This window comes from Paroedura picta, chromosome 18, assembly GCF_049243985.1.
Source record: "Paroedura picta isolate Pp20150507F chromosome 18, Ppicta_v3.0, whole genome shotgun sequence".
NCBI classification, from domain to species: domain Eukaryota; kingdom Metazoa; phylum Chordata; class Lepidosauria; order Squamata; family Gekkonidae; genus Paroedura; species Paroedura picta.
The window spans coordinates 11,768,098-11,779,366 of record NC_135386.1 but is presented as its reverse complement, the minus strand read 5'-3'; the positions used below and the strand labels follow the sequence as shown (position 1 = coordinate 11,779,366).

The 11,269-nt window shown below is 46.9% G+C and overlaps 1 protein-coding gene across 2 annotated transcripts in view; it reads left to right on the top strand.

Moving 5' to 3' along the window:
- The window catches only part of ACAN (aggrecan), a 111,674-nt gene extending 101,240 nt beyond the window's left edge, over nucleotides 1–10,434 (top strand). For both annotated transcript variants that reach the window (XM_077317667.1, XM_077317666.1), the window contains 2 exons: nucleotides 4,216–4,398; nucleotides 6,825–10,434. In XM_077317667.1, the coding sequence (XP_077173782.1) occupies nucleotides 4,216–4,398; nucleotides 6,825–6,913 (272 nt within the window). In that variant the 3' untranslated portion in view covers nucleotides 6,914–10,434. The remainder of the gene's footprint in view (nucleotides 1–4,215; nucleotides 4,399–6,824) is intronic.
- The last annotated feature ends 835 nt before the right edge of the window (nucleotides 10,435–11,269 follow it).

Genomic DNA, 11,269 nt, shown 5'->3' with positions numbered 1-11,269 from the left:
GAGAGCAAAAAACTTGCTATGTGCAGAACTAAAAACAACAACATCTTTTTGGGCAGACTTCTTGTGAGCTTTCCTGCTATGCATAATGCACCCTGTTGGAATGAGCTCCTTAAAAAGCTAAGAGCCCTGGCACAACTGAGTCAGTTCTACAGGGCCTGTTAAGACAGAGCTCTTCCACCAGGCATTTGGTTGGGGCCAATGAACATCTGGATAGCTTGGCTAACATCATCTGGGCTCCCTCTATACAGATCTCCCCCCCCTCAAAAAAAAACGACATGCTCTGAGGTTTGCCTGCACAGTTGGCATGATAGTTTTTATTTTGATTTTTAATTGCATATATTTTATGTATTATGTTTTATTCAGCAAGCAGTCTCGAGCCAACATTGCTGGGAGTTAAATGGCTCCTTCCTGCTAGAAACATGAGTGTGATACAGAAAGAACAGATTCAAGAAGGGGGGAGACCGAGATAGGAGAAACAGACTGAAAGGATTTAGTACCACATGGCATGTCTGCTTTTAACTTGAAAAAAGCGGGGGAGGGGAGGACCCATCACAGGCCTCCCTCCATTTTCTTATGGTTTGGCTTAAGACCTCCTGGCTTGCCCTCCAGTTCCAGCATCACCGGTGGCTAAGTTTCAAGGACAACACTGTCTGCAGTTGAACCTCAAAATGGGGCAGAAGGATTTATACTTAATTATTTATAGCTCCCATCCTGGCTCCCACACTGAACAAAGCAAATGTGTTCCGCTGTTTCTGCAGCCACTGAGCCTGGCGGAGGGACCAGGCGGCCTAGCAACATTGGCGTCAGAAGCACTCAAGGGGAGCATAGCAGACAAAAGCTGTAGTGTGGACTCCTCCACCTTGGGTGAAGCCAAGAAGAAAGGCCAGGATAACTTTGCAAAGGGCCATTCAGTGACAAGTTCAGAGAACAGCTTTCAGACAGGAGACTTGCCTCTCCCAATGATTTCCTCAGAAGCATCTACTTCCAATGCTATTGTCCCCAAACTGCTGAAACCTGAAGCCCTCTTTTTTGGTCAGTTCATATTGGAGACATACACTTCACTACTACATCCAAAAAGTTCTCTTTTTAGTATATAAAGAAGAATTGTTTTCTACCCACTTGTGTTTCTGTGTGATTGAAAGGAGGCCAGTCCAGAACAGAGACTCAACATGCAGCCTTCTCTGAGGGCAAATATTTCTGCTTCATAGTGACTGGTATTGCATGTATAAATGAAGTGACCCACTTCTTATCTATTAGTATGTCCATTTCATCCAATATGAAGAATTATTCTCTTCCAAGTGAATTTTGAGTATACAAGGCAGTAGTTCATTCAGAGAGACAACAGGCATCTCTTCCTTTGAGATTGCAGTGCTCTGAGCTCACAGGTATCTTATTGAATGTAGATCCAATAAGGCCCACCCATGGGTTTCCTACGGCCAGTGGCCTGGTCAATATATGATCTGCCCTTCAAATCTCCATCCTATCCCCAGATTTGGAACCATTGTTGGTCCTTTGAAATGCCTGGTCGATTAACAACAGGACCTCAATCTTGAGGGACTATTTCATGAGGAATGAGGCGGACCTGGCTTGCGTGACTGAGAGCTGGGTATGGGAAGGCGAGACAGTTGCCCTGAAAGATCTGGCCCCACCCAGGTTCTCAGTCCTGCATCAGCATTGGCTCCATGGTAGGGGAAGGTGGTGATTCTGGTCCAGGAGACCGTTCCCTTCAGGGCTCTCCTTGTGCTATCAATTCTGGGGGTTGAATGTGTTGGTCTAGGATGGGAATCAATCGAGAACGTGGTGATCTGGGTGAACGTGGTGATCTCCTTGGGTAGCGAATTCCACTGCTAAACTACTGGGACTGGGGAATTTTTTTCCCCTGATATCAAATCCATGGCTGCTCTACTTACGCAGCTATCCCTAACCCCTGGTCCAGTGAACGGTACCGGTCCGTAGATCAGTCGGTACCGGGCCGCGGTCCTCCTCATCCTCCTCCCTGGCTGCTGCCTCGGAGGCTGCCCTGCCACTCTGACACTGGCCGCCATGACTGGGGCTCCCCCTCGGTATGGCACTGCGCAGCTGCTGCTGTCAGTGGGCGACAGGAAATCAGGGGCGCCAGCGGGAAAGCAAGCAGAGCAGGGGCTCCAGTGGCAGCAGTGATGTGCCTTGACAAAAGACTACCCCCCCCCAGGCCTCAGTAAAATTATCAAGCATTGACCGGTCCCCAGTGATAAAAAGGTTGGAGACCACTGCTCTTACATATTAAAGAAGCAAGTTTTAAAATGTTAGCAGTAACTTCTGAAGCCTCTCTAAAAAGAGAACAGAAGACCATTTGCACCCTGATGGATTAGACCAGGGGTAGTCAAACTGTGGCCCTCCAGATGTCCATGGACTACAGTTCCCATGAGCCCCTACCAGTGCTGGCAGAAGCTCATGGGAATTGTAGTCCATGGACATCTGGAGGGCCACAGTTTGACTACCCCTGGATTAGACCAACAGCATCTTCTTTCACATTGTGGCCTACCAAATGTTAGTGGAGACCTTACAAGTAGGACCAAGGGACCATGTTTCCCCATGGTACTCTGCCCCCTAGTGATAGAGGCATACTACCTCTTTCATCATCGAGGCTAAAAGCCATTAATGTTATGGGGGATGTATTTCTGCCATCAGCTTTGTCTTTCCGATATGTATGACTGGTAGTAATGACTAGTAAAAGAAACTTATGGTGTGATGTCATCCTGTCTGGCATTTCCCTCACTCTAAATGTATTTATATTTTTTACTTATTTTGGGATTTATACCCCGCCCCTCCCAGCAAACTGTCTTGGTGTGACTGACATTTTTAAATCGCATAACAACCGTATATAACTTCATCCATAAATAGTTAAACAATAAAACATAAAATCTTTAAAATTCTAAAAATTGAACATACCAACTGATTTGCCACCAGACATTACTGCCTTCAGTTTCTGGTTTCAGGGGGTACAGCCATATAGAGGGAGCCCATTGTTGCTTTGATTCAAGTCGTCATGATGTTGGCCCCAATCAAATGCCTGATGGAAGAACTTTATCTTACAGGCCCTTTAAAAGTGGGCCAGCTCTTGGGGGGTCCGCAGGTCTTCCGGGAACTCATTCCGCCAGGACTGAAAAGGCCCTGACCCTGGTTGAGGCCAGATGTACTTCTCTAGAGTCAGGGATCACCAATTGGTTGGAATTGGATGATTATAATGCCCAGTTAATTCACTGCTGCTCACATGGGATGGGGCATGAGAGATGTCACAATGCAGGCATGCACCAAGAAAACACATAGAAAGGATACCAACCTATAGCATTCAAGCATCCTGATGTTGTCGAGGTAGGCCTTGAATTTCTTCCCCAAAGGAGACACAGAGTTTACATAGATGACCAAAGTACCCATAGGGTTAGTGGCCTCATTGCTGACTGGCCTGTTTGTTTGCCTCATTCAAACAAGTTTGGAGCCAGTTTGGTGTAGTGGTTAGGAGTGCGGACTTCTAATCTGGCATGCCGGGTTCGATTCTGCGCTCCCCCACATGCAGCCAGCTGGGTGACCTTGGGTTCGCCATGGCACTGATAAAACTGTTCTGACCGGGCAGTGATATCAGGGCTCTCTCAGCCTCACCCACCCCCAGGGTGTCTGTTGTGGGGAGAGGAAAGGGAAGGCGACTGTAAGCCGCTTTGAGCCTCCTTCGGGTAGAGAAAAGCGGCATATAAGGACCAACTCTTCTTCTTCTTCTTTTTCTTCTTCTTCTTCTTCCACATTTCCGCAGGGCCTGCAAAAAGGAGCTCTTCCACCAGGCATTTGGTGGGGCCGACTGAGCCATAACACCTACAGGTGCCCCCTAGACTGAGGGACTGAACCTACTGAGGGATTGTCAAGTTATTGTTAAAGTGCCATTCTAATTGTTCCAGTTGATATGTTGTTGTTATTGTTATACTGTTATATTGATTTTGATAGTGTTTTATGTGAATGTTCAAAAATGTTTTATGTAAACCACCCAGAGCCATAGGGAAGGGCAGTATAAAAATATAAATAAATAAATCTATTTGCTATGGGTGGGCAGGTAGCTGTGAGTTCCTACATTGTGCAGGGGATTGGACTAGATGACCCTGGAGGTCTCTTCTATGATTTTATGAAGAGCACCATCACTAGCTCATATGCTGCTAGGAACTTGAAGAATTTCTCTTTCTCCACTAGTTTCTTGCGGTAATCCACCTGTGGTAGAGAATGCAAGGCACTTTGGCAAGAAAAAGGACCGATACGAGATCAACTCTATGGTGCGGTACCAGTGCAACCAGGGCTACCTACAGCGCCATGTGCCTACAATTCGATGTCAACCCAATGGACAGTGGGAAGAGCCACGAATAGCCTGTATAGATCGTACGTATTGGTCCATCATGTCCTCTTTTAGTGCTTTGGACCTTCAGGATCTGCTGAATGTAGGTAGCAGGGGGTCAGCAAGGGCTCCCGAGTAGTAGATGTTACAGGGCTGGAGCCAGAGGGTTGCTCAGGTCTAATTGCAGCCCACTGAGCCAAATGCAGAGCTGCCAGTCACATGTCTCTGTTTCATGTAAGTTATAATGTTCTGTGTAAACCGCCCAGAGCTGCAAAGAAATGGGCGGTATAGAAATATAAATAAGTAAATAAACAAACAAACAAATGTGGCAGTTCACCAAAGTATCCATAAGCCTCCTTAATTTATTGCTGGCCTGAAATTTCAAAAAAGGGGGATGTTGAGCAAGAAAAGAGAAAGACTGTTTTTCTCTTGCTGTAGCACCCTGACTGCTGCTTTGCAAGATTAGCCTAAGCTAGGTACAAAGAAAGGAAGAGAAAGGCTGTGTATCATGGCTGTCTTAAGAGCCTATCTTACCCTGAGTAGCTTAGCCTGGGGCCTTCTCTGGTTAGACTCTGGGCAGGCCCACCTCCAGGTGGGGCCTGAGGATCCCCTGGAATTTTGGCTTATCTCAAGTACAGAGAGCAGTTCCCCTGGAGAAAATGGAAGCTTTGGCGGGTGGACTTGGGGGTGGCATTGCACCCCACACAGGTCCCTTCCTTCCCAGGCTTCACCCACAAATCCCCAGGAGCTTCCCAACCTGGATCTGGCCACCGGGCAGGCCCCCTCCCCACTGGTGGCTAAGGAGGACTTGGCAACCCTGCAGGAGTCAATTAATCACCTCCAAGGATTCTGATTGTGCTGCTTCCAGTGAGTCAAGGACGCGTTGAAATGCACCGCCCTCAGAGGACTGGCTCGGCTGTCCTTGTTTCTTTGTTCTGCCTCAAGCACAGCAAAGTGGTCTGCAGCTTTGTCATTCATTTTATGGAGATATTTTCATCACCACGCCACATCGACTGGGCGTATACAAATTTAAATAACAATAAATAACAGCTGTGCTTCTCAGACATATTCTGCATGATGACGCCACTTCGAAGGTTTCTGGAAGCCTGAAGAATGTTTCAAGGGTTTCTCAACAGTAATAAAGTTGAGAAAGGCTATGCCAGGGAGTGAGAGAGAGAGAGAGAGAGAGGAGAGATCCTGAACTCACCAGATACTTGTTCCATTGCCCCAACCGAGGCTGCCTCAGTTCTCTGCTAGGTTTCAAATCTAACTCGAGGCCTGTTAGCAACCCTTCTTTCTTGTTACTTGCCAGCATCTAAACATTTATTTATTTATTATATTTATGTATCGCCCTCCCCTGAGGCTCATGTTGTACACAAGCACCCACCTACCTCCCAGCCTCAACAAAAGCTTATCTCCAATGTCATACCATTTACAAATTCCCACCAGACCTGCCTTTCTCAACCTTTTAACCATTGGGAACCCCCTGAAACATTCTTCAGGCTTCAAGAAACCCCAGAAGTGGCACAATCATGCAGTATATGGTTGGGAAGCATCGCTGTATACATATCCACCCAAGCCCCTCCCCTTCTCACCCCTTCCAGGCCCATCATTGGCCATTTTGGGAGGGGTAGGTCAACATGACCATACATGGCCATATCACCCGATAAATGTTTAACAAATTTTTAAAATATCAAAAAAATAATTAACTCCCACACATTCGGGAAACCCTTCCAGGGCTGTCAAGAAGCCCTGCAACCGATCTTCAGGCTTATTACTCTATTGATCTATTGCGGTTTTCTCCCACCCTTCCTCTCAGGAGCTCCAGGTGGTCTCCTCTCTTCCACACATGTCCCGCTCCCTCCCCGTGAAGTAAGTTAGGCTGAGATCAGGCAAGTGGCCCAAGTGCGCTTCCTGACAGAGTTGGGATTTGAACCCAGGTCTCCCTGCTGCTAGGCTGATAATATAAGCACTACACCTTACTGCCTCTTGGTTCTACGCTCTCCAATTCATGGATCAGGATGACCAGAAAAGATGCCCCCTTTGGCTGCAAGGGCCATAACCCTTGGCTTGTCAGCAGTACGTCAGTGGGAGAATTGTCCTAGTGCAGGGTGCTAGGTGACGCCCTACTCTCTTTACCCTCAGTGTCTGTTGAAAGGGGTGGGTGGGGGGAAGAGGCAGGAGAGGAGTTGCTGCAAAACAGACTCGAAAGAAACGCCAAACTGATTCATTGGGTCCCCGAGCTCCAGAGGTGAGAGAAGGCCCGATTGTGCCGTGGCAAGCCCACTGGCGCCATGGCACGTTCAGCACGGCCAGCCAGAGGAATAACATGCTACAGCCTCCGCAGTGTTTTTCCAGGGAGGGGAAAGAGAGAGAGGAGCCTGGTCAAGCTAGCTCAGGACAAGCAGGGTCTCTGTAACCTTCATCCACGGCTAACAAGATGTCTTTTCTTCTCTCTCCGCTCCTGCAGCCTCCACCTACAAGCACAGACTACACAAGAGAAGCCCACGGTCTCGGTCAAGGACCAATCGAGGAATGGCACAGAGAACCGCCCATTAAAGAAAGGAGAGCAAGAGATAAGATAGATTTTATGGAACAGTTATATTAACAGAACCAATTTCTTCTCATTGCTTTTTTTGTTGTTGTTATATAAGGAAAAAATTATATTAAAGTAAAAAAAATCCACCTTGTGTATATGTAAAAAGAGAGAGAGGGAGAGAGAGAAACCTTTTCAAAGCAGCCAAGCAAATGTGATTTTGACTCCAGCATTTTTTTTTAGCTAACCACCTGGATCTTTGTGCCTTTGGGGGTGGGAATGGGGGGAGCACAAGAGGGTAAGTTAAATAATAAAGATTATTAGGGGAGGATGATGTTAGCCACGGACAATGTAATTATTTAATCTGCAGGGTGGACAAGACTTTTGTTATTTTTGTAAGCAATTTCTGTTTCTTCTTTCCAGTGCAGAGTAGATCTTGGGGTTCGGGGGGGGGCGGCTTCCAAATGTTGCAGAACCAGAGATAAATCAAGGCATTTTGGCCAGAAAAGGGGGGGGATTCACACCTCTTGCTCATTTGGATATATTAATTCCTTTAAATAAATGCAAATATAAAACTATGTGTGGAGGCTGAAATTAACAAATTAACACTCCAGGCGAAATGGAAAAAGTAGCAATCATAGGAGGACTGGAGTGGGGCTAATGCTGGAGGACTCAGAGTCTCTTGCTTTTAACTCTGCCCCTTTCCTTGTCCATTTCCAGCTGCTGAGGGCCGGTTCTGGCATCATTCCCCCGCCCCCCTTCATTTCTGTCTTTATGTTGCACGTAGGAAATGGGAGAAAAAAATGGCTGGAGGCAGAAGTCAGGACAGGAAGACTCAGGTCTGTCGCAAGCCCTGGAAAGGTCCACAAGAAAGACCCCCATGAGATCAGGCCTCAAAGAGACAGACCTTTTGACCAAGCGGCCACATAACCCTTGCACAAAAATGCCTGTGATGCCTGTCTGTAACGTCTTGCCGATGGGTGTGAAGAGGACAGACATGTACTTTATGCTTAAATTACCGACACTTCAGTCCTAAGCAGAGTTCTATCCTTCGAAGTCCACTGAAATCAATGAGCTAGACCAAAGCACCTGTGTTTAGGAGTGCACTGCAGGTCACCTGGTGCCTCCAGCTGTGGCTACCCAGTTGCCCTGGAGAGCACCACAAGCAGGACACAAAACACGAATTCTGTTTCTGGCACACAGAAACTAGAAGAATGTTGCTTTCTAACATGGGGTGTTGTTGTTGTTTTTTTAGTTCTTGTGACTAGTTATCACCGATCCTTTTTGAAAACCACCTAAGTTTGTGGCCAATTCCAAAAGTTATTTGTGTATTTAAAAAAGCTACATCACCAACTGTTTCATATCCTGCCTCCCAAAAGCAAAGGGTTGCATACCTGATCCTCCCCCTACTGTGGGGCAGGTCAGGCTTTCTCCTGAGCCTTTCAGTGAGAAATGCAAGAAGAAGAGTTGGTTCTTATATGCTGCTTTGAGGAGTCTCAAAGTGGCTTAAAATAGATTTCCCTTTCCTCTCCCCACAGCAGACACCCTGTGAGGAAGGTGAGGCTGAGAGGGCCCTCATATTACTGCCCAGTCACAACATGTCCTATTGACAAGTTGGTACAATGTGGTATGGATCATATTACTGTTAGGAGGATTGAGAACTGGTTGACAGATCATACCCAAAGGGTGTTTGTACATGGTTCGTCATCTTCTTGGAGAGGAGTGATGAGTGGAGTGCCTCAGGGATCTGTCCTGGGCCCTGTGTTGTTCAACATATTTATACATTATTTGGATGAAGGAATAGAGGGGGTACTTCTTAAATTTGCAGGTGACAGCAAACTGGGAGGGGTAGCAAACACACCAAAAGACAGAATCAGAATATGGGATAATCTTGGCAGGCTAGAAAACTGGACTAAAATGAATTTCAATAGCAATAAATGTAAAGTTCTTCATTTAGGTAGGGAAAATCATATGTATCACTGGGTGAGACTTGTCTTGGGTGAGACTTGTCTTGGAAGTAGTACATGTGAAAAGGATCTGGGGGCCTTAGTAGACCAGACACTGAATGTGAGTCACCAGTGTGACTCAATGGCTAAAATGGCAAAAGGGATTTTGGCCTGTATTAAAGGTTTAGTGTCCAGATCATGCAAAGTGATGTTTCTGCTTTACTCCACTCTGGTAAGACCTCACTTGGAGTCCTGTGTTCAGTTTTGGGCACCACAACTAAATAAAGATGTAGAGAAACTGGAGCGTGTCCAGAAGAGAGCTATGAAGATGGTGAGAGATTTGGAGACCAAGTCATATGAGGAAAGGTTGAGGGAGCTTGGTCTGTTTACCTGGAGAGATGACTAAGAGGTGATATGATCACCATCTTCAAATACTTGAAGGGCTGTCATAGAGAAGACGGAGCACAGTTGTTATCGGTTGCCCCAGAGGGGCAGACCAGAACAAATGGGTTTAAATTAAATTTTTAGCTAAACATCTGGAAGAAGTTCCTGACAGAGCGGTTTCTCAGTGGAACAGGCTTCCTCAGGAGGTGGTGAGTTCTCCTTAATTGAAAGTTTTTAAGCAGAGGCTAAATAGTCACCTGACAGAAATGCTGATTTTATGAACTTAGGCAGATGGTGAGTGGGTGGGCAGGAAGGGATGGGCCAGTGCCAGCTCTATCAGTGCTGTGACTGGCTCAAGATGGCTGCATATGGAGGAGCGGGGAATCAAACTCGGCTTGCCAGTTAGAAGTTGGTGCTCTTAACCACCCCACCAAACTGTCAAGGTCCTTTACCTTTTGTCTGTCAGCCTCACTTTACCTCTTCAGCCATTTTCACATCCTACCTCCCAAAAGCATAGGGTTGTTATTCCTTATTATCCTCCTGATGTTATTCCTTATTTTCCTCCCCCAACACTGGGGGACAGGTCAGGCTTTCTTCTTTCAGCGAGAAACGCAGGGACCCTTGCAGTTTGCCCCTCGGCCTCATTTTACTTACGCGACTTGCCTCTTCAGCCATTTTATCCCCACTTCCCTGCGAAATGTGTACTGGTGGTGGGGGGGGGGAGGGGGTTTGAAACCTGCCTTTCCCTCTCCTGGCTGTTTCTCATCCCGGCACACGTGGAGGAGGAGCTCCCATCCTGAGACGGCGCATGCTCTCAAAGGGGACCCTGTGCAGAGCACCCCGTGTCCCCTGCACCTATTTATATATATTTTTTGAAACTAGATAATTATAACAAAAAAGAGAGGGGGAAGATAGTCATTTTAAAGTAATTTAAATGGACTTGCCAACGTCTCTGGGATGCTGGTAGGAGCCTGGCTTTTTGCACGTGTTCTGTTCTAAGGGGGACAAGGGAAACTGTCAGGGGAGGGGGGGGCTTGCCTGATTTCTCTGTCAGAAGCAAAAAAGCGAAGAGAGAAACCTGCCACAGAAGTCTTTTTCTTTCTTTCCTTTTTTAATTTGTAACTCTTGTGCATTAAATGCAAGACTGAAAACAAAAAAAAAACAGCCATGTCTGCTGCTGTTGTGAACCTTGTAAAATAAAACGTTGTATTTTATCCACGCTGGGGTACTGGTTGCACACCGTGTGTGAGAGAGAAAGCATGTGAGTTGGTGCACAAAACAAGAAACGGCATTAGTGTGCATATCTGTGCATCTTTGGTGCTCTGCCACGGAAGCATGACCTACATCCACACTGCTGCTCAGTATGAGGGGGTCACAGGAGGAAACAAGGAAAATGGGACAGGGTGTAAATAGGGCAGGAAGGCGATCCCTTTCCCCGTCCCCAGCCGTGTACTGCCTATCCAACTCGCTAGTAGGACCACCAATTGTGGAATTAATCACTGAACTCCAGTCTCTCTCACACAGCTTGTGAAGCAGCCTGAGTCCCTGGCGCATCTAACTCGACATTGTCTGCTGTGACTGATGTGAGGTAGAGAAGCATCTTTCCCAGCACCAGGGAACTTTTAAGGAAAGATGCCAGGGACTGAACCTGAGATATTCTGCGCATGAACCAGCAACTTTCTCACTGAGCCACAGTCCCTTTTTCACTGGTTCGATGCAGCTCTACCTTGACACGTCTTTAGTACCATTCCTGCTAACAGCAGCAAAGTACTATCATCTTAACTCAGTGATCCCCAGCATGGCACCTAAGGGTGCCCTGGTACCCACTTATTCCTTTCTCAAAGAACCAGCCCTGGCTTTCTACCACCTCACTGGAGCAGGAGGTGCTTCAGAAAAGCCTGGGGGACATCACCTTTGGGTTTGCAGGTAGCACCACTTTGGAAATACCCTGCCCACACAGTCACACACACTTAAGTTGAAATTTGCTCTGTTACCTAGCAGGAGAACCACTTGGAAATCCTGCCTCAACTTTCCATGAGCCTGGGACCG